General features: G+C 43.3%; 1 protein-coding gene across 1 annotated transcript in view; it reads left to right on the forward strand.

The window, feature by feature from the left end:
- SLC47A1 (solute carrier family 47 member 1) overlaps positions 1-22,082 on the forward strand; it is a gene marked incomplete at its 5' end in the record, with an annotated part of 56,890 nt that extends 34,808 nt beyond the window's left edge. The window contains 5 exons of the mRNA XM_082679443.1: positions 9,411-9,480; positions 10,223-10,355; positions 19,964-20,058; positions 21,113-21,167; positions 21,427-22,082. Coding sequence (XP_082535569.1) covers positions 9,411-9,480; positions 10,223-10,355; positions 19,964-20,058; positions 21,113-21,167; positions 21,427-21,656 — 583 coding nt within the window. The 3' untranslated portion in view covers positions 21,657-22,082. The remainder of the gene's footprint in view (positions 1-9,410; positions 9,481-10,222; positions 10,356-19,963; positions 20,059-21,112; positions 21,168-21,426) is intronic.
- Between the last annotated feature and the right edge of the window lie 5,532 nt (positions 22,083-27,614).

The following is a 27,614-nucleotide window of genomic DNA, read 5'->3' on the forward strand; positions in this document are numbered from 1 at the left end:
TGGTTTTGGTATCAAGGTGATGGTGGCCTCGTAGAAGGAGTTTGGGAGTGTTCCTCCCTCTGCTATATTTTGGAAGAGTTTGAGAAGGATAGGTGTTAGCTCTTCTCTAAATGTTTGATAGAATTCGCCTGTGAAGCCATCTGGTCCTGGGCTTTTCTTTGTTGGAAGATTTTTAATCACAGTTTCAATTTCAGTGCTTGTGATTGGTCTGTTCATATTTTCTATTTCTTCCTGATTCAGTCTTGGCAGGTTGTGCATTTCTAAGAATTTGTCCATTTCTTCCAGATTGTCCATTTTATTGGCATAGAGTTGCTTGTAGTAATCTCTCATGATCTCTTTTATTTCTGCAGTGTCAGTTGTTACCTCTCCTTTTTCATTTCTAATTCTATTGATTTGAGTCTTCTCCCTTTTTTTCTTGATGAGTCTGGCTAGTGGTTTATCTATTTTGTTTATCTTCTCAAAGAACCAGCTTTTAGTTTTATTGATCTTTGCTATTGTTTCCTTCATTTCTTTTTCATTTATTTCTGATCTGATTTTTATGATTTCTTTCCTTCTGCTAGCTTTGGGGTTTTTTTGTTCTTCTTTCTCTAATTGCTTGAGGTGCAAGGTTAGGTTGTTTATTCGAGATGTTTCCTGCTTCTTAAGGTGGGCTTGTATTGCTATAAACTTCCCCCTTAGAACTGCTTTTGCTGCATCCCACGGGTTTTGGGTCATTGTGTCTCCATTGTCATTTGTCTCTAGGTATTTTTTGATTTCCTCTTTGATTTCTTCAGTGATCACTTCATTATTAAGTAGTGTATTGTTTAGCCTCCATGTGTTTGTATTTTTTACAGATCTTTTACTGTAATTGATATCTAGTCTCATGGCGTTGTGGTCAGAAAAGATACTTGATACAATTTCAATTTTCTTAAATTTACCAAGGCTTGATTTGTGACCCAAGATATGATCTATCCTGGAGAATGTTCCATGAGCACTTGAGAAAAATGTGTATTCTGTTGTTTTTGGATGGAATGTCCTATAAATATCAATTAACTCCATCTCATTTAATGTATCATTTAAAGCTTGTGTTTCCTTATTTATTTTCATTTTGGATGATCTGTCCATTGGTGAAAGTGGGGTGTTAAAGTCCCCTACTATGAATGTGTTACTGTCGATTTCCCCTTTTATGGTTGTCAGTATTTGCCTTATGTATTGAGGTGCACCTATGTTGGGTGCATAAATATTTACAATTGTTATATCTTCCTCTTGGATCGATCCCTTGATCATTATGTAGTGTCCTTCTTTGTCTCTTCTAATAGTCTTTGTTTTAAAGTCTATTTTGTCTGATATGAGAATTGCTACTCCAGCTTTCTTTTGGTTTCCATTTGCATGAAATACCTTTTTCCATCCCCTTACTTTCAGTCTGTATGTGTCTCTAGGTCTGAAGTGGGTCTCTTGTAGACAGCATATGTAAGGGTCTTGTTTTTGTATCCATTCAGCCAATCTGTGTCTTTTGGTGGGAGCATTTAGTCCATTTACATTTAAGGTAATTATCGATATGTGTGTTCCTATTCCCATTTTCTTAATTGTTTTGGGTTCGTTATTGTAGGTCCTTTCCTTCTTTTGTGTTTCTTGCCTAGAGAAGTTCCTTTAGCATTTGTTGTAGAGCTGGTTTGGTGGTGCTGAACTCTCTCAACTTTTGCTTGTCTGTAAAGGTTTTAATTTCTCCATCAAATCTGAATGAGATCCTTGCTGGGTAGAGTAATCTTGGTTGCAGGTTTTTCTCCTTCAACACTTTCAATATGTCCTGCCACTCCCTTCTGGCTTGCAGAGTTTCTGCTGAAAGATCAGCTGTTAACCTTATGGGGATTCCCTTGTGTGTTATTTGTTGTTTTTCCCTTGCTGCTTTTAATATGTTTTCTTTGTATTTAATTTTTGACAGTTTGATTAATATGTGTCTTGGTGTATTTCTCCTTGGATTTATCCTGTATGGGACTCTCTGTGCTTCCTGGACTTGATTAACTATTTCCTTTCCCATATTAGGGAAGTTTTCAACTATAATCTCTTCAAATATTTTCTCAGTCCCTTTCTTTTTCTCTTCTTCTTCTGGAACCCCTATAATTCGAATGTTGGTGCGTTTAATGTTGTCCCAGAGGTCTCTGAGACTGTCCTCAGTTCTCTTCATTCTTTTTTCTTTATTCTGCTCTGCAGTAGTTATTTCCACTATTTTATCTTCCAGGTCACTTATCCGTTCTTCTGCCTCAGTTATTCTGCTATTGATCCCATCTAGAGTACTTTTAATTTCATTTATTGTGTTGTTCATCGTTGCTTGTTTCATCTTTAGTTCTTCTAGGTCCTTGTTAACTGATTCTTGCAATTTGTCCATTCTATTGTCCATTCTATCTCCAAGATTTCGGATCAACCTTACTATCATTATTCTGAATTCTTTTTCAGGTAGACTGCCTATTTCCTCTTCATTTGTTAGGTCTGGTGGGTTTTTATCTTGCTCCTTCATCTGCTGTGTGTTTTTCTGTCTTTTCATTTTGCTTATCTTACTGTGTTTGGGGTCTCCTTTTTTTTTTTTGCAGGCTGAAGGTTCGTAGTTCCTGTTGTTTTTTGTGTCTGTCCCCAGTGGCTAAGGTTGGTTCAGTGGGTTGTGTAGGCTTCCTGGTGGAGGGTACTAGTGCCTGTGTTCTGGTGTATGAGGCTGGATCTTGTCTTTCTGGTGGGCAGGTCCACGTCTGGTGGTGTGTTTTGGGGTGTCTGTAGACTTATTATGATTTTGGGCAGCCTCTCTGCTAATGGGTGGGGTTGTGTTCCTGTCTTGCTAGTTGTTTGGCATAGGATGTCCAGCACTGTAGCTTGCTGGTCGTTGAGTGAAGCTGGGTGCTGGCGTTGAGATGGAGATCTCTCGGAGATTTTTGCTGTTTGATATTATGTGCAGCTGGGAGGCCTCTTGTGGACCAGTGTCCTGAAGTTGGCTCTCCCACCTCAGAGGCACAGCACTGAGTCCTGGCTGCAGCACCAAGAGCCTTTCATCCACAGGGCTCCTTCATTTGGGATGATTCCTTGTCTATTCAGGTATTCCACAGATGCAGGGTATATCAAGTTGATTGTAGAGCTTTAATCCGCTGCTTCTGAGGCTGCTGGGAGAGATTTCCCTTTCTCTTCTTTGTTCTCACAGTTCCCAGGGGCTCAGCTTTGGATTTGGCCCCGCCTGTGCGTGTAGGTCGCCGGAGGGCGTCTGTTCTTTGCTCAGACAGGACGGGGTTAAAGGAGCCGCTGATTCGGAGGCTCTGGCTCACCCAGGCCGGGGGTAGGGAGGGTCACGGAGTGCGGGGCGGGCCTGCAGCGGCAGAGGCCGGCGTGACGCTGCAGCCTGAGGCGCGCCGTGCGCTCTCCCGGGGGAGCCGTCCCTGGATCCCGGGACCTTGGCAGTGGCGGGCTGCACAGGCTCCCCGGAAGGGCGTGTGGCTAGTGACCTGTGTTCGCACACAGGCCTCCTGGCGGCGGCAGCAGCGGCCTCAGCGTCCCATGTCCGTCTCTGGGCTCCGCACTCTTAGCCGTGGCTCGCGCCCGTCCCTGGAGCTCTCTCAAGCAGCGTTCTTAATCCCCTCTCCTCGTGCACCAGGAAACAAAGAGGGACGTAAAAGTCTCTTGCCTCTTCGGCAGGTCCAGACCCCTCCCCGGACTCTCTCCCGGCCAGCCGCGGCGCACCAACGCCCTGCAGGCTGTGTTCACGCCGCCAACCCCAGTCCTCTCCAGGCGCTCCGACAAAAGCCGGAGCCTCAGCTCCCAGACCCGCCCGCCCCGGCGGGCAAGCAGACAAGCCTCTCGGCTGGTGAGTGCCGGTCGGCCCGATCCTCTGCGCTGGAATCTGTCCGCTTTGCCCTCCGCACCCCTGTTGCTGTGCTCTCCTCCGTGGCTCCCAAGCTCCCCCACTCCGCCTCCCGAAGTCTCCACCCGCGAAGGGGCTTCCTAGTGTGTGGACACTTTTCCTCCTTCACAGCTCTCTTCCGCTGGTGCAGGACCCGTCCCTATCCTTTTGTCTCTGTTTAGTTTTTTCTTTTGCCCTAACCAGGTACGTGGGGGGTTCCTTGCCTTTTGGGAGGTCTGAGGTCTTCTGCCAGCGTTCAGTAGGTGCTCCGTAGGAGTTGTTCCACGCGTAGATGTATTTCTGGTGTATCTGTGGAGAGGAAGGTGATCTCCGCGTCTTACTCTTCCGCCATCTTCCCGGAAGTCTCTATTTTCTTATTTTTTGACTCATCTTGACATTTTGGGTTCCTAATTCTGTCAGTGACAGTATTTCCTATCCTTTTCACCTTCTGGCATCTGTACACGTGATACATGCTTGTATATCTCCATTTCCTCCTCCTTTGCCTAAAGCTCTGGCATCTTCACTATAGTGTTCTCACCCCCCAGACCCTAGCAGCATCCCGGCTGAACTCAGTATCCACATGGATGAGCCGTCCAGTGCCCCAGTGCTCAGCCCAGTAACCTCTGCTCTCTGCAGGCACTCTCTCCCGTGGTCATGCTTGGGGCTCTGTCATTACGTTAACTGTTCCAGCTCCAGTCCACACCTCCAACGCTTCCAACAGCCATGTCTACTAAGAGGATTCCTCAGCTGCTTGGGCTCTCCAGTCTGTGGGCTCCTCTGGTCCTGCACTCTTTCTCAGTCCATCATGACATTCCTGCCTTTACACCTTCCCTTATGTAGCGTAGGTGCCATGGCTCATTGTCTGCGGAATTCCTGAATCCCTCCTGTGTGGCAGAACCCCAGCCTGGAGGAACCCAGGTGCACACTGTGTGTGTCAGTAGCGCATCACTTTTGGAAAAGTCACGGAAGAGGGCGTGTTGGTTCCACTACAAACTTATGGCCACAGTTAGACCCTCAGCATCAAAAGTAAGTCCATCTTGCTTTTCTTTGGCCATCTCACTGTCCATCACTGCAGTCCATATTAAACCTTCTCCACGCTCCTCAAACCACTGACCCCACTGTACCACCTTCAGCCATCACTCCCAGCAAATGACTTGTCTCTCCCTTGAGTTTATCCTGTTTGGAGTTTGTTGAGTCTCTTGGATTCATGTCTTTTATCAAATTTGGGAAGTTTTCAGCCATTCTTCCTTCAAGTATTTTTCCTGTCTTCTCTCTCACCTCTGGCACTCCCATTATGTGTGCTGTTATAATTGATGGTGTTCCAACAGGTCTTCATTCCTTCTTCTTTCTGTTCCTTAGTCTAAATAATCTCAATTTGCTTACCTTAAGGTTCACTGATTCTTCCTTCTGCCAGCTCAAGTCTACTGCTGAGGCCCTCTAGTGAATTTCTCATTTTATTTTTTGGGTTTTTCAACTCCACGGTCTTTATTTTTTATAATTTCTGTCTCTTTATTGATAGTATCTATTTGGTGAGGCACCATTCTCATACTTGCCTTTAGTTCTTTAAACATGGTTTTCCTTAACTCTGAATATATTTGAAATAGATGACTTAAAAGTCTATTTTAGCGAGTCCAAAGTCTGTGCTTCCTCAGAGACAATTTTTATTTATTCCCTTTTTCACCCTGTATATGGACCACACTTTGTTGTTTCTTTACATGACTCATAATTTTTTTTGAAAACTAGATTTGGGTTTTTTTAGTGGAAGTCTAATTGATTTACAATGTTGTGTTAATTGCTGCTGTACAGCAAAATGATTCAGTTATACATATATAAATATATTCTTTTTCAGATTCTTTTCCCTTATAGGTTATTACAAAATTTGACTATAGGTCCCTGTGCTCTACAGCAGGACCTTGTTTTTTATCCGTCCTATATAGTTTGCCTCTGCGAACCCCACACTCCCACTCCACCCCTCCCCCACGGCCACCACATGTCTGCTCTCTATGTGAAACCTAGACATTTTAAAATATTATAATGTGGCAATTCTGGAAGTCATATTCACCCCGTCCCCTGGGTTCTTGTTGTCAATGCTCTTGTTTGCTTAGTGACTTCTAAGAACTATTTCGGTAAAGGTCTGTATTCTTCGTTGAGCGTGGCCACTGAAGTCTCTGCTGCATTAGCTTAGAGGTCAGCTAATGACCAGACAGTCTGCATCCCAAACATCTCCCAGTCTTGGCTGATGGGCTCTCTACGTGCGTCAGGTTCACCTTCAACACCCAGCCAGGCAGTTTACAGCTTGGCCTTAACTTTCACTTCCTGTCCATGCAGAGTCTCAAGTTCAGCCCCAGGTGAGAGCTTAGGCCCTTCCTGGTGTTTCTTGAGCCTCTGTGCAGCCCTAGGCGTGCGTGTGGCCTTCTAGATCCCCAGTAACATGTCAGTGCTTCCAGAGCGAGCCCTGATACAACCCCTCATCCCCAGCCTTTCCTACCAAGCTGCTTGGTTAGTGTGTTGTTTGCCCTGTCTCCACTGCCTCAGGAAGCAGCAACTAGAACATTTGCCTGTAAATTTTTTTTAAAAAAAATAGATAAATTTATTTATTTTTGGCTACATTGGGTCTTTGTTGTGGTGTGTGGGCTTCTCATTGCAGTGGCTTCTCTTGTTGCGGAGCACGGGCTCTAGGCATGCAGGCTTCGTAGTTGTGGCTCGCAGGCTCTAGAGCGCAGGCTCAGTAGTTGTGGCACACGGGCTTGGCTGCACCGCGGCACGTGGGATCTTCCCAGACCAGGGCTCGAACCCGTGTCCCCTGCATTGGCAGGAGGATTCTTAACTGCTGCGCCACCAGGGAAGTCCCGCCTATAAATATTTTTGACAGACAATCTCCTGAAGGTCAACTTTAGCACTGGGCAGTTGGAACCTGATGAAATAAAGACAGCCTTTTGGGGGGTCTTCTAAGGCGCCACCAGACAGGTGGCCTTTTGTGAATTAGTAACTATAATTTGGGAATGAAACTTAAAGAGTTCGACCCACTCTTCCTCCTCCAGCCTTGGCAGTATGTGTGGGCTGTTACTTTAAGGTTACTGCTGAGCTGGGAGCAGGGGATGACACCACAGAGCTATCATTACCAAGATTCAGCCACTTTTCTTGAATATGGGCTCCCCAAGTGACTGCAAGCCTTTGGTTAATTTCCACGGTTCTGAAAAAGTCAGCTCTGACAGTATTTGCCAGCGGTGATGATCTCCTTTTCCCTGCTTCCCCGTTTCTCCATATGCTTTGTCAATTTTTGTTAAGAACTGGACGTTTTTAATATCGTACTGTGATAACTCTGGAAACCAGGCTCTCCTGAGGGAGGCAGTGCTGTTCTTGCTTTCTGTCATTGTTGGTCTGCAGTTCTCCCATTCGTCTGGTGACTTTTCTAAAACCAGTTTTTACAGAGACTGTGTTCCTTGTCATGTGTGGTGCCTGCTATCTCCGTAGTCAGCCAGTGGCCCAACAGAGGTTTTTTTTTTTCCTTTCTTCTTCTTTTTTTTTTTTTTTGGCCACACAGCTTGCAGATCTTAGTTCCCCAACCAGCGATTGAACCTGGGCCACAGCAGTGAAAAGCACCAGGTCCTAACTACTGGACCCCCAGGGAATTCCCAAAGAAGAGTTTCTTACAAGTTTATGTCTCCTTCAATTACTCAGCGGGCGCTGCCTGGGAAGGCACTTCAGCCCGGAGGGGTTAAGACAACGGGCCTGCCTCTCTCCGTCAGTCCCAGAAATTTTATTTTTCTGGAAATCTTTCAGATATTCTTTTTTTCTTCTATAAATTTATTTTTGGCTGCGTTGGGTCTTCGTTGCTGCACGCAGGCTTCTTCTAGCTGTGGCAAGTGGGGGCTACTCTTCATTGCGGTGCATGGGCTTTGCATTGTGGTGGCTTCTCTTGTTGCGGAGCATGGGCTCTAGGCACACGGGCTTCAGTAGTTGTGGCACGTGGGCTCAGTAGTTGTGGTGCACGGGCCCAGTTGCTCCGCAGCATGTGCGGGCTTCCTGGACCAGGGCTCGAACCCGTGTCCCCTGCAGTGGCAGGTGGACTCTCAACCACTGTGCCACCAGGAAAGCCCCTTTCAGATATTCTTTTTGTCCTTGGCCGTGCTTAGGTGCAGGTGAATCTTTTATTCTGCCTGGCACTTTGTAGGCTTTCAGTCTCAAGCAGTGGATTTTTCTTTAGCTCTAGGAAATTGAGATAAATGATAGTATTTATGGATTAATTTGGCATGTGTCTTTTCTGTGGTTACCTGTGTTTGGGGATATTTCCTCAGATTTACCATTAAAATTTAGTCTCTAGCCATGTCCCTTTCATTGTCCAGACTTTAAGTGGAATGTGGTATTTTAGTGTTCCTATTTTTCATTTCCAGTTACTTTTCCCAACTGCTCTTTTTCCTTAAATGCCTACTGTTTATGAATATTTCTAAGAACAGGAATTATAATTTTTAAAAGTTTCTCTCTTTGCGTTCTTTCTGTTTCCTTTTGCGTCAGCTCTTCTGCCTACTCATTTTGATCTTTTTTTTTGCGCTGTTGATTTTCTTCCGTGTTTGGTGCATGTTGGTTTAATGTTTATACTTGTGAAGGAAGGACCACACCGTCACTTTGACTAGTAGAGACAGTGCAGGGTTAGCCGACGCTGCCATCCTGGGTCTGCTCTGTGGAGGAGGTCGCTGCTCTGGTGAGAGGGTTGCCTGTGGGCTCTGCCTGAGTTGGTGGCACCTGCTGGCTAACAGTCTTCCCCGCAGGCTGAGGGGAGGGAGGCCAGAGCTCTGGGGGGAGCATCGCCGTCTGTTGTGTTTTGCATGCACACTGGCCCCATGGTGTAGGCCTGCGGTCACCGCCACTCTGCTGAGTCGTTCTCCAGGGCCCCCAAGCCCCACGCGAGGCCCTCGCCAGACAGACCTTCCAGCACAGCCACCAGAGCTCACGGCATCCCTGAGGAGGGCAGATGTTTTCTCTGCCTTGAACACTGGCCTCCAGCTGCATTTCTGAGGAAGACTCCCAGCCACAGGGGAAGATTACCCTTCACAGGCTGAAACCTGCTTTTTCTTCCCAACCCTCACTTTTTTTTTGAATTTTACTTATTGTTTATACAGCAGGTTCTTATTAGTTATCTACTTTATACGTATTAGTGTATATATGTCAATCCCAGTCTCGCAATTCATCACAGCAACCCCCCTCCCGCCACTTTGCCCCCTTGGTGTCCATACGTTTGTCCTCTACATCTGTGTCTATTTCTGCCCTGCAAACCAATTCATCTGTAACCAACCCTCACATTTTTTACTCATCAACAAAACTTTAAGAATTACGCTCTGTTGTGGCAGCCTAGCCCACGTCCCTTTCGACCTAAATTCTAACTGGTGACGTTGAAGTTAGTGAGGTTTCATCGTGTCCTCATTTTATCAAGTAGGAAAGTAGTATGTGGACTGAGTTGACTGGCTGGTCACTCTGGCAGGTTTGTCCAGCCAGCAGGTGATTAGTGCCACACTTAACTGTGAGTTTTGGGTCACTGACTCTTTTTCTCCAACAGAGATATCGTGTCCCTTGTGAGCCAAGTGATGCCCATTTTTGCTCCCTTTCATCTGTTTGATGCACTTGCGGTGAGTGTTTGCAGTGATTTTACCTCTGTGTACTATGTGCAGCACGATTTTGTGTGTCTAGTTTTTTTTTTTTTTGAGGTACGCGGGCCTCTCACAGTTGTGGCCTCTCCCGCTGCGGAGCACAGGCTCCGGACACGCAGGCTCAGCGGCCATGGCTCACGGGCCCAGCCGCTCCACGGCATGTGGGATCTTCCCGGACCGGGGCACGAACCCGTGTCCCCTGCATCGGCAGGTGGACTCTCAACCACTGCGCCACCAGGGAAGCCCATGAACTATTTTTAAATAGAGATTTAAATGCTGTTACTTGGTGGGTTTCTGGACGAAAGCTGCTGTAGTTGTTAACGTAACTTTAAAAAATATATATATATTTATTTATTTGGTTGTGTGGGGTCTTAGTTGCAGCTTGCAGCCTCCTTAGTTGTGGCCTGTGGGCTCCTTAGTTGCGGCATAAGAACTCTTAGTTGCGGCATGCATATGGGATCTAGTTCCATGACCAGGGGTCGAACCCAGGCCCCCTGCACTGGGAGCGCAGAGTCATATCCACTGTGCCACCAGGGAAGTCCCTTAACATAACTTTAGAAGGCAAATGTTCTCCTTTATCTCTTATGTAAGGTGCAGTCCCTGTCTTGATAGAGGGTATGTGACTGTATTCAGAGCTGTGAAATACCAGGTTGTGTTCCGACCTGATGTGATGATGACACCTGAATGACTGCAACACTGGTTTTGGTTTTCCTCTCTTCAGGGCACCTCTGGTGGAGTCCTGAGAGGTGCAGGAAAACAGAAGATGGGTGCTCTCCTGAATGCCATCGGTTATTATGTGTTTGGTTTTCCCCTTGGAGCATCTCTGATGTTTGCTGCTAATCACGGGATAGTAGGTATGTGTCTGATTGCTCGGTGACTTAGCTTACATCTCACCTGTCCTGTTAGGATAAACTGCTTGAGATACAAAGCAGTTGTCTGGGAAGTGACCCCTGTGGAATAGGAAAAATGATTTTCTCCCTTTGGTATATGAAAACAGTTTGTGTATTCAGTATACAAAAACACTGGAAATGTCGACTTGAAGAAAATAAACGTGACCCTGCCCTCAGGATGAGACCAAGATTAAGTAATTACACAATTATTCTATTTGGGTTAAGTACTGTGAAAGCTGTGATCCCCTAGGATGGCTTGGAACAGCTCCCTGAGGTCGTAATGCATTAGCTTAGTCCTGAGACGTGACTAGAATCACCTAGACGAGGTGACCACAGTTTGTTGAAAAACGATTCTTTCTCTGTTGAATGGTCTTGACACCCTTGCTGAAAATCAGTGGACCAGAGACGTGTGGGTTTATTTCTGGACTCTGTTGTGCTTCATTGGTCTCTATGTCCAGCTCACGCCAGTACCGCACTGTTTGGATTACTGTAGCTGTGCGGTAAGTTTTTGTTTTTTAAATTTAATTTTATTTATTTTTTTATACAGTAGGTTCTTGTTAGTTATCTATTTTATACAAGTTTTTTAAAATTTTTATTGAAGTACAGTTGATTTACAATGTTGTGTTAATTTCTGCTGTACATATAGACATTCTTTTTCATATTCTTTTCCATTATGGTTTATCACAGGATACTGAATACAGTTCCCTGTGCTCTACAGTAGAGCCTTTTTTATCCATCCTATATATAATAGTTTGCATCTGCTAATCCTGGACTCCCAGTCCATCCCTGCCCTGCATGCCGGGAACCATGAGTCTGTTTCTGTTTCTTGATATGTTCATTTTGTTCCTTTGTGTATTTTAGATTCCTGTGCAGTAAGTTTTGAAATTAGAAAGTGAAGTATTCCAAGTTTGTTCTTTTCCAGTTTTTTTGTTTTGCCCATTTAGGGCCCCTTCCAGTTCTGTATGACTATGAGGGTTAGCTTTTCCATTTTTGTAAAAAAGGCCGTTGGAATTTTTTAGTGGGACTGCACTAAACCAGTTAGACTGCTTTGGAGAGAATACTGCCATCTTAAAAATATCAAGTCTTCCAATCCACGAATACAGAACGTCTTTCCATTTATTTGGGTCTTTAATTTCTTGCATCAGTGTTTTGTAGTTTTCATTGTACAAGTCTTTGACCTCCTTGGTTAAATTTATTCCTAGATATTTGATTCTCTTGGATGCTACTGTAAATGGAATTATTTTCTTAATTTCCTTTTCAGATTGTTCTTTGCTGGTGTATTGAAACAGCTGATTTTTGTGTGTTGATCTTATAAGTTTATAAGTTGATCTTATAAGAATTCATTGATTAGCACTAGTATTTTTGTGTGTTATGAATTCTTTAGAATTTTCTATATACAGGGTCATGTCATATATAAATATAAATAGTTTTACTCCTTTTCCAATTGTAATGCCTTTTAGTTCTTTTTCTTGCCTTATTCTACAATAGGGTTTTAACATTTTTCTATATTCTCCTGCAGTACTTTTATTATTTATTTTTTTAAATTTTTACTGGAGTATATTTGATTTACAATGTTGTGTTGGTTTCAGGTGTACAGCAAAGTGAATCAGTTATACATATACATATATCCACTACTCCCATATACGTCATTACAGAGCAGTTTTATTTTTAATTAAAAAATAATGTAAAGCTATAGTTTACAGGATGTAAGATAATTTTCATGAAGGGCTTTTGCAGAAATACGCTGTTTATGTAAATTATGCTGCTCAAATTTATGACATCAGATGCGATCTCCTGTTAGCTCCGTTTCACACTTGGAGAAACTAAAGTCTGAACAGGTGAAGTAATGTGTCCCACAGACAGTAGGTGACGAGACAGGATTTGAACCCAGATGCCCCCAGAGCCTTTCTTTTGCTGCGATGCATGTCTCTCTGAGGGTTATGATTCCCTCATTCATCCTGAAGAGTCACTGAGCACCTGTATGTGTTGGCCCTGGGTGGTGCTTGGATCTGGGGAATGTAAAGATAAACAGGCTGGATCCCCGTTTGTTGTGAGCTCAGCTCAGGCTCTTGGGTTTTATTCCTCTCTGTCCTTTGGCACCCTTTCCATATTACACTCTTGGGATGTAGGCCTTGCCCGAGGTTCCTCTTGCTGACCTGTCCCCACTCTCCTCCCTGGAAGGCCCAGGGCTCTCAGCTGTCATCTCGGGGCCTGACTTGGAGCCTGAGCTCCTGGCTGCCCAGGTGTTCCTTGTCGGTCACACCATTGCCTCTGGTTTCTGGCCCCTTCCTGGTTCAGTCCCCTGGTCAAGAGCCTGGCCCCAGTCACGCTACCAAGTCTCACCAGCTCCGACTCTGTAATCTCTCTTCTTGTAGAAAGTGGGGTTTGTCACACTTGCAGGGGAGCGGAGTTGAGAGCGTGTGCTGGCTGTGCATTTATCTGAGCGTTCGTCATCCAGCAAACTCTGAACCCACTCAGGTGCTCTTTGTTACGCTAATTAAGGGGTCCCACTCAGCATCCGGTTTCCTGTTGTTGGGGGTCAGTGAGGGGACGTATTTGAGGCAGATTCTGTTGTCCAGACACCTTGTTTTTCCCTCGGCAATTCTTCCCTCCTGGGTTTCATCTCAGGATAGGACCAGTAGACCTCTGTCTGCAGAGCACAAATGCACTGTTGCCAGAAGACTCGGGAGCAACTCTGAAATCCACCTGCCTGGTGGTCTACGGCCTGGAGGCCATCTGTGTTCTTATAAAATGGTGCTCCTCTGACACCCTCAGCTTTTTAAAAATATATATATATATTTATTTGCTTGCACCGTGTCTTCTTGGCGGCATGCGGGCTCTTTAGTTGTGGCATGTGGGATCTAGTTCCCCGACCAGGGATTGAACCTGGGCCCCCTACATTGAGAGCGTGGAGTCTTAATCCCTGGACCACCAGGGAAGTCCCACCCTCAGCTTTTATGTTCAAATACTGGACGAACATTTTGGAAACGTTAGCCTCTGCTCAGTATAGTTTTTATCATTTTCCTTGTAAAGCTTTTGCTCATTTCTTGTTAAGGTTATCCCCATTTTATCCTTTTGTGGCCATGGTAGACAAGGCCTTCCCTTCCATCCTGTAATCTAAGTGGTGGTTGTTGGTATATTTGAGGGCTGTTAATTACTGTCTGAATTTTGTAGCTTGTTAAAATTCTGAATTCCTCTTATTTGAATAGTATTCAGTTGATTCTCACGGGTTTTCCAGGTATACAATCATATCGTGTACAAATAGCTTTATATTCTCCTTATCAGATGTTACACCACTGATGTCTTTTTCCTGCCTAAAGCCTCTAGTAGAATAATAAATTGTTGTGGTAATAGTGGAAATGCTTGTCTTGTTCAGGACTTCAGAGATTGTGCTTCTGATGTTTCTCTACTAAATAGCATGCTGGATTGGGGGCTGACATACATAAATACACACAATGTAAACACACATACGTTAACAAACGTGTGCATGTCTTCTTAAATCACGTTCAGGAAGTATCCATGGAGTCTGCTTTACTGAAAGTTCCCAACAGAAATGGTTGATAGTTTTGTCAAATGTAATTGCATGTCATGTAAACAGAAGTAGTTCTACTCCTTCCTTTCTAGTGTTTTTGCCTTTTTCTTGTTCTGGCAAGAACTGCTACAATAGGATTTTAACGTTTTTTCTATATTCTCCTCTAGTATTTTTTATTTTTTAACATCTTTATTAGAGTATAATTGCTTTACAATGGTGTGTTAGTTTCTGCTTTATAACAAAGTGAATCAGTTATACATATACAAATGTCCCCATATGTCTTCCCTCTTGGTCTCCCTCCCTCCCACCCTCTCTATCCCACTCCTCTAGGTGGTCACAAAGCACTGAGCTGATCTTCCTGTGCTATGCAGCTGCTTCCCACTAGCTACCTATTTTACATTTGGTACTGTATATATGTCCATGCCATTCTCTCACTTTGTCCCAGCTTACCCTTCCCCCTCCCCGTATCCTCAAGTCCATTCTCTAGTAGGTCTGCATTTTTATTCCCGTCTTGACCCTAGGTTGTTCTGACCATTTTCTTTTTTTTAGATTACATGTATATGTGTTAGCATACGGTATTTGTTTTTCTCTTTCTGACTTACTTCACTCTGTATGACAGTCTCTAGTTCCATCCACCTCACTACAAACAACTCAGTTTCGTTCCTTTTTATGGCTGAGTAATATTCCATTGTATATATGTGCCACATCTTCTTTATCCATTCATCTGTTGATGGACACTTAGGTTGCTTCCATGTCCTGGCTATTGTAAATAGAACTGCAATGAACATTTTGGTACATGACTCTTGTTTGAATTATGGTCTTCTCAGGGTATATGCCCAGTAGTGGGATTGGTGGGTCGTAGTTGCTCCGTGGCATGTGGGATCTTCCTGGACCAGGGCTTGAACTCGTGTCCCCTGCATTGGCAGGTGGATTCTTTAACCATTGTGCCACCAGGGAAGTCCTAAATTTTTATTTCTTAATTTAAAATTTTTTACCTGAGGTATATAGTTGACGTATAATATTATACGTTACAGGTGTACAATACAGTGATTCACAATTTTTAAAGGTTATACTCCATTTATAGTTGTTATAAAATATTTGCTATATTGCCTGTGTTGTACAATATATCCTTGTGGCTTATTTTATACGTAATAGTTTGTACCTTTTAATCGTCTACCTCTATCTTGCCCCTCCCTGCTTCTCTCTCCCACTGGTACACTAGTTTGTTCTCTGTATCTGTGAATCTGCTTCTTTTTTGTTATATTCACTAGTTCATTGTATTTTTTTAGATTCCACATATAAGTGAGATCATACAGTATTTGTCTTTCTCTGACTTATTTCACTTAGCATAATGCCCTTCAAGTCTATCCATGTTGCTGCAGATGGAAAAAATTTCATTTTTTATGGCTGATCTCCAGTGGAATACTTATCTACCATAATCTTCTTTATCCATTCATCTGTTGATAAACAGGTGCTTCCATATCTTGGCAATTGTAAATAATGCTGCTATGAACGTTGGGGTGCATGTATCTTATCGAAATAATGTTTTTGTTTTTTTTGAATATATACCCAGGAGTGGAATTGCTGGATCATACGATAGCTCTATTTTTAGTTTTCTGAGGAACCTCCATACTGTTCTCCATAGTGGCTGCACCGATTTACATGCCCACCAACAGTGCACAAGGGTCCCTTTTCTCCACATCCTTGCCAACACTTGTTATTTGTCTTCTTTTTGATGATGGCCATTCTGACAGGTGTGAGATGATATCTCGTTGTGGTTTTGATTTCTATTTCACTGATGATTAGTGATACTGAGAATATTTTCCTGTGCCTGTTGGCCACCTGCATGTCCTCTTTGGAGTAATTTCTATTCAGTTCCGCCCATCTTTTAATTGGTTTTTTTGATGTTGAGTTGTATGAGCTATTCATATACATTGGATGCTAACCCTGTATTGATCATATATCATTTACAAACACTTTCTCCCATTCAGTAGGTTTTCTTCACTTTTTGTTGATGTGCAAAAGATTTTCCTTTGCTGTGCAGAAGATTTTACGTTTTATCAGGCATCATTTGTTTATTTTTGCTTTTATTTCCTTTGTTTTAGGAGATGGATCAAAAAAAATTGCTAGGATTTATGTCAAACAGTGTTCTGCCTGTGTTTTCCTCTAGGAGTTTCATGATATCTGGTCTTACATTTAGGTCTTTAATCCATTTTGAGTTTATTTTTGTATATGATGTTAGAGAATGTTCTAATTTCATCATTTTACATGTAGCTGTCCAGTTCTCCCAGCACCATTTATTGAAGAGACTGTCTCTTCTCTGTTGTATATTCTTGCCTCTTTGTCGTAGATTGACAGTGTGTGGGTTTACTTCTGGGCTCTGTGTTCTCTTCCATTGATCTATGTGTCTGTTTTTGTGCTAGTACGGTACTGTTTTGATTACTGTAGCTTTCTAGTATAGTTTGAAGTCAGGGAATGTGATTCCTCCAGCTCTGTTCTTCTTTCTCAAGATTGTTTTGGCTATTCTTTTGTGTTTTTCCATGCATATTTTAAAGTTATTGGTTCTAGTTCTGGGAAAAATACTATTGGTATTTTGACAGGGATTGCATTGAATCTATAGATTGTGTTGGGTAAGATGGTCATTTAACAATATTAATTATTCCAATCCAAGAACACAGTATATCTTTCCATCTGTTTGTGTTGTCTTCAGTTTCTTTCATCAGTGTCTTATAGTTTTCCGAGTACAGGTCTTTTACCTGTAGGTTTATTTCTAGGTATTTTATTCTTTTTGGTGCAATGGTAAATGGGATTGTTGCCTTAATTTCTCTTGCTGATAGTTCGTTGTTAGTATACAGAAGTGCAATACAATTGTTAGTATAAAGAAACAATCCCATTAATACTTTTAATTAAAAATTAAGTTTTTAGTGCCTGTTGAGATGATCCTATAAATTTTCTCCTTAGATCTCTTACGGTGATAAGTGATATTATTTGATTTCTTCATGTTGAACAATCCTGATTATTATGTGCTACTCTTTTAGTGAGCTGCTGGATTCTACTAATATTGTATTTAAGAATTTTGCAATGGTAGTTATAAGACTGGTCAGTAGTTTCATTTCTTTGTGTAATCTTTGTAAAGTTATGACATTAACAGTATTAATATACACTTACTACATAAGGAAAATTAAAAATGTTCCCTTTTTGTATTCCCTGGAACAATTGACATAGTGTAGGAATATTATTATTATAAAGGTTTGGTTAAATTATATGAAACTGTCATGTCAGGCATTTTGGAGGAGTTTGTTACAGCTTTCACAATTTCTGCTCTGAAATCAGTTTGCTTAGACTTTATCTTTTTGGAGGGGGGTCAGCTTTGGCAAATTACGAAATCTATCCATTTTACCAAGATTCTAACTGTATAGAATTGTGCAAAATAATCTGTCATGTGCTTTCGGGGTAAGTTGTGTGTTCTGCATCTATATGCACATCTGCAATTTCTATGGATCTCCTTAGCAACGTTGAGCTGTGTTTCCTGCAGAATATAGTCTGATTCGAGGACTGACCCAACGCTGCAGTATGTATTCAAGTAGATCCTTCTGTTCTGTGCCAACCAGTACATTTTTACCGTGTAAACAAGTTTGAATCTGTCCCCATTGCTCTGTGAAATTTTAATCCCGCAGCTGTCGTGAGAGCCTTCTGTGTCCACACAAACAGAGGTGCTTAGTTTCTTATCCTGACTCTTTGGAAATGTTGTCATGTGATGGCTTAATGAGTAACTGTCCTCAATGTCATGTCTCTTGATGACCGGTTCAGGCTGGGAGCCTGTGGGGTATTTGATCAGTGTCAAGCAGGACTTCGCCCTTCTCTGTTTGGGACACAGAACTGCCAAGTATTTATTCGGTCTCATCCCTACCAAGCACCGTCGTCGACACCAGGGAAACACCGTTTAACCAAAGAGCCAGAGCCTCTGCCTGATGAGCTGCTGGGGTTTCACAATCCAGCTTTGCTTTAAAAAAGCAAAAAACCTAAAAACCTCTCCTCTACTAGACACTGAGCTCTTTAGAATAAGAACACGGCAGATCTCGCTTTTTGTCCATAAAAGTGCTTCTCGCTATTGGACTTACTTAGCAGGTGCTCAGATTTGTTAAATAACACTTTTAAACTATTAATTATACATTAACAACATGGAAATCTTGTGAAAATACATAAAAAATATAATGATGAAAATTAAAATTACCTCTAGTTCACTCCTCAAATATAAGCCCTGACGTATTTCAATGTATTTTATTCCAGCCTTTTAAAATTATTTTTCTCCCAGTATTTTCTGTTATTCACAGAAGTGGGGTTATACTGAATATGTAATTTCCCCCGGTCCCATGTTAAAGACATGGCTTTTAGTAATTCTCTAGTATTTCCTTGTATCGTTTATTTAATGCTTCTCTAATAGTGGACATTTAAATTGCCCCCCTTTTATCTTTTAATTGAAGTATTGCTGATTTACAATGCTGTGTTAATTTCTGCTGTAGAGCAAAGTGACTAAGTTATATACATAAATATACATTCTTTTTTATGTTCTTTTCCATTATGGTTTATTCTAGGATATTGAATATAGTTCCCTGTGCTATACAGTAGGACCTTGCTGTTTATCCATTCTGTGTGTAATACTTTGCATCTACTAACCCCAAACTCCCAATCCATCCCTCCCCCACCCGCCCCCCCACCTTGGCAACCACAAGTCTGTTCTCTGTGTCTATGAGTCTGTTTCTATTTTGTAGATGAGTTCATTTGTGTCATATTTTAGATTCCACATATAAGTGATGTCATATAGTATTTGTCTTTCTCTTTCTGAATAACTTCACTTAGTATGATAATCTCTAGGTCCATCCATGTAGCTGCAAATGGCATTATTTCATTCTTTCTTATGGCTGAGTAGTATTCCATTGTGTATATGTACCACATGTTTATCCGTTCCTCTGTTGATGGACATTTAGGTGGTTTCCATGTCTTGGCTGTTGTGAATAGTGCTGCTATGAACATTGGGGTGCATGTATCTTTTTGAATTATAGTTTTGTCTGGGTATATGCCCAGGAGTGGGATTGCTGGATCATGTAGCAACTCTGTTTTTAGTTTTTTGACGAATCTCCTTACTGTTTTCCATAGTAGCTGCACCAACTTACATTCCCACAAACAGCGTAGGAGGGTTCCCTTTTCTCCACACCCTCGCCAGCATTTATTTGTAGATGTTTTAATGATGGCCGTTCTGACCAGTGTGAGGTGGTACCTCATTGTAGTTTTGATTAGCAATTCTCTAATAAGTAGCGATGCTGTAAGTTGCTCCTCTTTTAAATAACATTGTGACGAGCATCCCGGGTATATGAACCATTAACGACATTCCTGAGTCTCTCCTTAGGATGGGTTCCTAGGAATGGAATCAGTCCATCAAAGGGTATAAACTGTCCATCCATCTGCTTCTCAACTCGAGAGGTTATTCCAGTGAAATGGCCGGGAGTCCACGGGAGGCCCAGCCTCAGTGACCTCTTGCCAACGTGGGGCCCCAGACATGTGAACAGGTTAGCAGACTAATTCCCAGTTTGTACTGGGTTCCAACTCAAGCCTAGACAGCTGGCTTTGTAGTGCAGTTATTCATATGTGAATGGGTATTTTATATCCACTTTGTTACGCAATGATATTTAAGTGATTTAAATAGTTTCTTCTCATAAGGAGATAGGCATTGTTTATAATGTTTCTCAGTCATCTCTTGTACACAGCAATTGGAGAGATGGTTCTCAAAGTGGGCTTCTAGAAACATCAGTCTCACAGGTACATGCACACACCCATCTAAAGCCTTCCAGAGGGTTCCCACTAGAGTTGGAATCAAACCTGGTCAGTGGTAAGCTTGAGTCTGATCCTGGTCCATAATTATCTAAAATTGTAGCGGAAGCTGCAGGTTGCGCTATGGATACAGTAGTTACGGGAGAATGTTAATGATGCCAGGAGGGGGACTGCAGAAAATCTGAACGGGATACTTGTTTCCCACCCACAGGTCTCTGGTCCGGATTGATGGCCTGTGTCTTCTTTCAAACCCTCTTCTATTTGGTGTACATCTGGAGGATAAACTGGAACAGAGCGGCAGAGCAGGTAATAGAGGGCGGGTCCTCTTAGAGATGGGGCCCTGTTGATCCCAGGGCAGGTAAGGAATCTTTCATGGTGAAAATGGTAAGAAATCCATTGGCAGCATGATGCACTTTGTTTAGTGAAATGCATCCAACGTGAGAGTTGGGGGCAAAAGGAAAGCCTGTGTCAGCACGTTTTCCTCTTAATGTGGAGTTAATTTAGTATCTACCAAGCAGGGCTCAGCCAGAAAGAAAGAGAATTAGCTTAGAAACTATTTTGCTGTTTTGGTGTGGTAGTCTTAGAAAAGCAGTAGTGTTTCCTGATCTGTTGTCTAGTTTTAGGCGTCTTCAAAAGGATCTTTTGGTCCATGGTTTCCTAAGAAATGCAAATTGCTAAGTGCCTGTGATCAGGGAAGTTCTTGGGGCAGAACCTGTCCTGCGGGTTCAGGAGCAGATCCTGATCCTCTGGGCGTCTCTGTGTTGAAGTGTGAGCCCCGCTGACTGTGTCCGGGTGTGAGAGGAGATGGGTGGGAGGTCGGCGAGGGGAGGTGTCCTGGACAACCCGCGAGGAGGGGCTGAGGCGTGCAAACCGCCACAGTCTGCGTCTTGACCACCCTGGAGGACTCGCAGCCCTTCTGCCTTTCCTTATGCTGACGTATCGTGTCCTTCCTCCCTTCAGTGTGATCGCTGGAGGGAATGAAGTGTACAGGACGTTAAGTTGGACCCTAAGCTACCCCTTAGGTGATTGTACCATTTATCTTTAGACTTTGTTCCTTTTATCGGGATTTAGGAGCAGTAAAGGGCACAGTGCGAAAAACATGTTAAGTTTGCAATTATGGCAACAAGTGGCTTTTTATGCCATGTTTGTGAGCTGATACTGGGGTGAAGAATATGGTTTCCGGTGTGGCGTTCTACTGTCGCTGGCTTTTTCGGGACCAAGCAAGACCGCGCACGATGCTGTCACCTGTAGCGATGCTGTCACCTGTAGCGTAGTTTCCGAGGGAGCTTAACCGCAGTTTAACAGCAGTGACTGGCCTCACCTGACTGCACCTGCTTTACCTCTGTGATGCTTTGTTTAGGCACAGGTTCGGGCCGGGCTGAGAGGGACGAAGGAGGCCGTGCCCACCGCGACAGGTAATTTATGGGGCCCGTTCTCCAGGGTCCTGATTCCCGGTTCTCACGCCCGGAACTCGGTGCATGAGCTTCTGCTCCCTCGCGCAGTGCAGCTCGTCTCTGCCTCTAACTGGGAGGCCAACTCTGTGTTCCCCTCTGGAACATGCTTAATAACCCCACACGTAACAAACCATTTACAACGTAGGCTCATGTCACCTTCAGGAATGCCCTTTACTCAGACTAGCACGTAAGGAAATATCTCACTGTTCTCTGCAAACAGATCTGTCCATCCTAGACAAAGACGTAGCCGATGGGGTGATCCTACCTGACGTCATCCGACCTGAGAGCCAGACCACGCAGCTGGTGGAGAACAGCTCGTGTGGGGTGGCCACCATCGGGGAGGTCTTGACGGGAGCCCAGCTGATTTTGTATCGCGGGGCGGCTGTAGTTTTAGCTTTTGCTGTCCTGGTAGCAGGAATTTTAATAAGAGTTTTCACTGACCGTGGCTGAAACGGAATCACCCCAGCCCACAAACTAGCAGCGACAACGACATGCCACACAGGAAGCATGGGAAGTGACCCTGGTCACTGGGACAGTGGTTTCGCTCTCAACTACGTGTGGAGAGGATACCAGTGATGTGTGCTTAGTTATTCTGAAAGTCTGCACGATCTTACTGCTTACTGAAGATTAAGAAAAGAGTTATAATTTTAAGTGAACTTTTCTCCCAACCGTTAACTCTATCATGGTTTTTAAATCTGTAAATTTGGTTTTCCCGGCTTGAAGTGTTCTTTATGCTGTCAATATCTTTTGTCTTCCAGGAAAGCAGGTCCTCTAACATTAACCGCTGGTCACGTTGTCTTTTTGTTTCTCTGTTACGTGTTCAGTCTTGTTGGTGAGTTTGTACAAAGTGCCGTCTAGTCCGGTCCCATGTAGTGCCGTGTAAGCTTTTTCTTTTTTGCGGTACGCGGGCCTCTCACTGTTGCGGCCTCTCCCGTTGCGGAGCACAGGATGCGCAGGCTCAGCGGCCATGGCTCACGGGCCCAGCCGCTCCGCGGCACGTGGGATCCTCCCGGACCGGGGCATGAACCCACATCCCCTGCATCGGCAGGTGGACTCTCAACCACTGCACCACCAGGGAAGCCCCCGTGTAAGCTTTTATAAAATAAACACTTTAAAATGCGAGCTCGTACTATTTATGATAACTTGTAGCTTACTGCCTTTTAAATTTTCGTTAAACTTTTGTATTCTCTCCTGCAGCTCAGCCCCCAGATGCCAGCAGGTGTGGCTGTACCTCTCGATGGAGAGTTTTAGAGCCTTTTATAGGGAATTGGACCAACCCAAATAGGAAATCCTAAAAGGAATGACTGACATTGGGCTTCCCCAACACAAAGCCCACTCGATGACCTGGAGAGCAGTGTTCCCCTGGGCCATCTCCCCGCCCTGCCCTGGGGAGGCAAGTGGGCAGAGCTGGTACAGACCAGTCAGAGGAGACAGCGGCTGCAAGGTTCAGGGAGAGCACCAAATACTGTCACCATGCTACAGAATAGGATGCTGTGGGATAAAACACCCAGGAAAGTTTTGAGGTGAAATTCATATAAAATTAACCTTTTAAAGTGTATAATTCAGTAGCATTTAGTACATTTAGTGATTTTTGTTTTTTTTTAAATTATTATACCATCTTGGTGTGAAGTGTCTCACTGTCATTTTAGTTTGCAGTTCTAATGCACATTACTAATGACATCATCATTGCATAGGTTTACTGGCCATGTGTGTATCTTTTTTGGAGAAATGTGCCCACGTTTACATTGAGTTGTTTGTTGCAAGAGTTTGTAATACACTCTGGATGCTGGGTCCTTATCAGATGGGTGGTTTGCAGTATTTTCCACCCCCAATTCTGTAGCCCATCTTTTCACTTTCTCAATAGTGTCTGCTCTATGAACAAAGAGTTTTTAATTTTGATGAAGCCCAATTTATCTATCTTTTCTGTTGCTTTCATTTTTGTTGTCATATCTAAAAATCCACTGCCACACTGTCAGAAAAAAAATTAAGACTCTTTCCAGTGTGACTTGTTAAGGAGCTTGGAAGTCATCACCCTGTCCTCAAAAAAAAAAGAGCAGCATGAGTCATTTCTCTTCTGCCACCAAACGGGGGGGCTTTTCACGCCAACAACCAATGCTCCAAATCTTCCAACACCAGCAGGATGTGCAGTGATTCCGTTCAACTGTGACACTAACCATGTGTCAGACCCCATGGGTTAAGGGCTCAGTCCCATGAGACTGCCACCCATACTTCTGACTGACAGTCTATAAACTGGGGTTCTTGTGACCCTCTCCTTGTTCAGTAGTTTGCTAGAACAGCTTACCAGGGACTCAGGAAAACACTTCCCATAGGATTACTTGTTTGTTATAAAGGATACAACTAGGAAGAGCCACATGGAAGAGATGCACAGGGTCAAGTACAGGGGTGATGGTGCTCAGGTGGTCTTTCTGATGACCAGCCGCCCTCCTGAAGCTACGTAGGTGCCCCCCACCATGAGTCTCGTTATTAGCATTAAACCCTAAACCTGAAACTTCTCTACAAAATAGTCTGTTTTTAAAATGGGCACACGATCTGCATTGACATTTCTCCAAAGATGATGTACAAATTGCCAATACACACATGGAAAGATGCTTACCATCTTAGCCATTAGACAAATGCAAAGGAAAACTCCAAGGAGATACCACTGCACATGCGCTGAGTGGCTGTAGTAAACACAGATGCAAGCGCTGGCGCAGATGCGGAGAACCTGCAGCCCTCAGGCGTTACCGGGAGGAATGCCAGATGGCGCTGCCACACAATTTCACAGTTCCAGAAAGAGTGAAACAGGGTTACCACCTGACTCAGCAGCTGTACTCCTGGGTACATACCCAAAGAGCTGAAAACATGTCCACACAGAAACTTCTACATGAATGTTCCTAGCAGCATTATTCAAGACAGCCAAAAACTGTTTAATGAAATTATAACATTCAAAATGCCCAGTTTTCAATACAAAATTACTGTGCACACAAAGAATCAAGAATGTATGGCCACTTACCAGGAAGAAAAGGTTAATAGACACTATCCCCGAATGAATACGCCCAGACGGAGACAAAGAAGTAAAGGAACTAGGAGCACGATCTCAACACCGAGAGAAAGTACAGGAACCAAACAGAAATCCTGGAGCTGAATAACACGAAACCCGAAGTGAAAATGTCACTGCAGGGGTTCTGCGGCAGATTGGGGCAGGCAGAAGAAAGCCGGGGAAGTTGAAGGAAGGACTGATCTGACACCAACTGGGTGTTTACAACTCAGGTCAAGTCTGCCACTAACTAACTGGAGTCGACATCAGGTCCCACAAGTTAAAGGACCGCATCTCCAAAAAGACTGCCCTTCAGATGCCAGCCGCGAGTGGGGTCCCCAGGCCAGCCACAAATAGCCAATAAGCACAAGAATAGATGCTGCACATCATTAGCCATTTAGGAAATGCACATTAAAACCACAATGATAGCACCTCACACCTATTATGGTGCCTGTAATCACACAGTAAAAAGATTTAAGTGTTGGTAAGGGTGTGGCGAAACCTGGAGCCCTTGTGCATTGCTGGTGAGAATGTAAAGTGGTGCAAGCTACTGTGAAAAATAGTTTGGCGCTTCCTCAAAAACTTAGACATAGAAATACTGTACTATCCAGCAATTCCACTACTAGGTTACACCCAAAGGAATTAAAAGCAGGGACTCAAACAGATGCTTGTACACCAGTGTTCGTCACAGCATTACTCATGATAGGTGATGGAAACAACCCAAGTGTCCATCACAAATGTATGGATTTATATGTATACAAAGGAATATTATTGAGCTATAAAAAGAATGAAATTCTGACACATGCTACCACAGGGATGAATCTTGAGAACATTATGCTAAGTGAAATAAGCCAGATACAAGAGGACAAAAATTGTAGGATTCCACTTACATGAGGTACCTGGAGTAGGGAAATTCATAGAGACAGAAAGAATAAAAGTTACCAGGGATTGGGGGGGGGCGGAAATGGGGAGTTATTATTTAATGGGTACAGAGTTTCTGTTTGGGATGATGAAAAGGATCTGGAAATGGACAGTGGCGACAACTGAACAACAGTGTGAATGTACTTGATGCCAATGAAATCTACATGAAAATGACAACTTTTATGCTATATAGTAGTACAATAGAAAGGATGAAAGGCAGAAAAATTAATGCTAATATATCAATATGTACTGCTGTTCTTGGAAAAAGGAACAGAAGAAGTATTCAAACAAGTAATAGCATGAAGTCTGACACTTTACTGGGTACTCTGTACCTAAAAAACGAACAAAAATCAATACTAAGATAGAGCCTGATGACAATTCTGTTCTCGGATGACAAGTAATGTCCAGATCTTTAGGAAGAAGGAGCAAATCACCTACAAAGCAGGAAAAAAAATCAGGTGGCTTCGCAATTTCTTCTGCATAGCTGCATTAATTTCTGGCGGACACTACAGCAATGTCTATAAAGTTCTGAAGCAAGAAAAATGTGACCCAGGACCAACTGTCCCTCAGATGCTCAATAAAGCCAACAAAGACATAAACATCCTCAAGCATGTAACACCTCAGCAGATACAGCACCCCTGGCTATTAAAAAAAAAAACTGCTTGCAATCAAAGTAATTCAGGAATTGGACTCTGGTAGAAGGACCGGCAATATGGAAATAAGGAAGTAAGGCTCAAGAACAATGTGAGCTGTGATCACAGAACAGAAGGTAAATGTAAAGATAATGTTTTTTAAAAAATCAGGAGGCAGGGAATGCAGAGGTGGGAGAAAGCATAAATTATGTTTTCATATCAGTAAATCCTATGGAAGGTTGAAAGGTGGGGTCTAAACAAGCTTTAACTTCTTCCCCCCCCCACGCCCCCCCACCCCGGTACGCTGGGCTCTCACTGCTGCGGCCTCTCCCGCTGCGGAGCACAGGCCCAGCCGCTCCGCGGCATGTGGGATCCTCCCAGACCGGGGCACGAACCCGTGTCCCCTGCATCGGCAGGCGGACTCTCAACCACTGCGCCACCAGGGAAGCCCCTTCAACTTCTTTTTTTAAATAACTTTTTTACACTAAGATATTTAAATTAAATACTGTCTCATTATGAAACCTCACTTGAAATTCAGCAGTTCAGCTTCACTTTAGTCTTTCATTGAATTTAAGAGTAAATTTAATTGCATTTAAAAACAGTACTACAGATAATCCCATTGCTATCAGCTTATTTACTTTCTATCCTCACGTGTATGTACGTATGAGAGAGATCTGGAGTGACATCCACCAAATGTCACAAGTAGTGTTATCTCTGAGAGGAGGAATCTGAAATTATTTTTTTCCTCTTTGCTTTGTATAATTCCGTATTACTTAAATTTTTAAAACTAATGACTAATGTCATTTTTACAAAACAACAGTAAGTTATTTCTTTACAAAGAAGTGGGCCCTTCACGCACTAAGGCCATGAAATATTCAAGAACTTTTCAGGGCAGTGGAGACAAGGACCCCACCAGACACCTCCACCTCCGCTGACCCCCAGCAGGGGCCCACGGCCTGGAGAAGGTCCCTGGACACTCTGAAAGCCAGACTGTCACAGTGTGATCTCAGATTCATTTTTTTGAAAGTGTGTGTGACAGAGAGGTTCCCAAACTTCCCTGGTCAGTGGCACCGTTAGTGCCTTAGCAGTATGTTTTTCACGGCACCCTGTGGCCAAAAGACATACCTATTCATTAATTAGTTAAGTTGACAGTTACTCATAGCCTAACAACTTAGTAGCTATTTTAAAAATAATACACATAAATGGAAAAAAATAATAGTCTTTTTTGTCTCATTCTTAAGTGGACGCCTGCACCTGCTGGGCACTGAACAACTGCTCAGGCCCTGAGGTCAGGTTGGACGCTGCTACCCTCACTGCGTTTTTCACACTGACTTTCACACAACTTTTTATCACAGCAACTGTTGAGATAAGTTTTGCAAAGATATGACGACATCATTAAAAAAATACATGCGTTCTAATGTTAGAGCTGTGAAATGCCTTCAGGTGATACCTTGCGTGGTGTATAACAGGCATTAAGCCTCATTCTGTTTCCCTTGAAATTTTAAAATACTCTAAAATGTGCCTGTGGATTCACTGCTATCCCCATAGCACCTTGGCCCAGAGTTTGGGAACCAAACCGTGAGTACATATAAGAAAAAAGTCTGAAAGTATACAGCACATTACAGAGGATACTTCTGAGTGATGGTATTACAGATAGTTTTTACTTCTCTATACTTCTCTGTATTTACTGGAAAAAAAATTATGCATTACTTTTACAATCAGGACAAGCAAACAATTAGGCAGCCACCAGATTCCCTAACATTAAAAATTAAAGCAATATCAAGAATTCCATATGCTCCAGCAATCCCACTCCTGGGC

The sequence above is a fragment of the Grampus griseus genome (assembly GCF_964374135.1).
Source record: "Grampus griseus genome assembly, chromosome: 20".
NCBI lineage: Eukaryota > Metazoa > Chordata > Mammalia > Artiodactyla > Delphinidae > Grampus > Grampus griseus.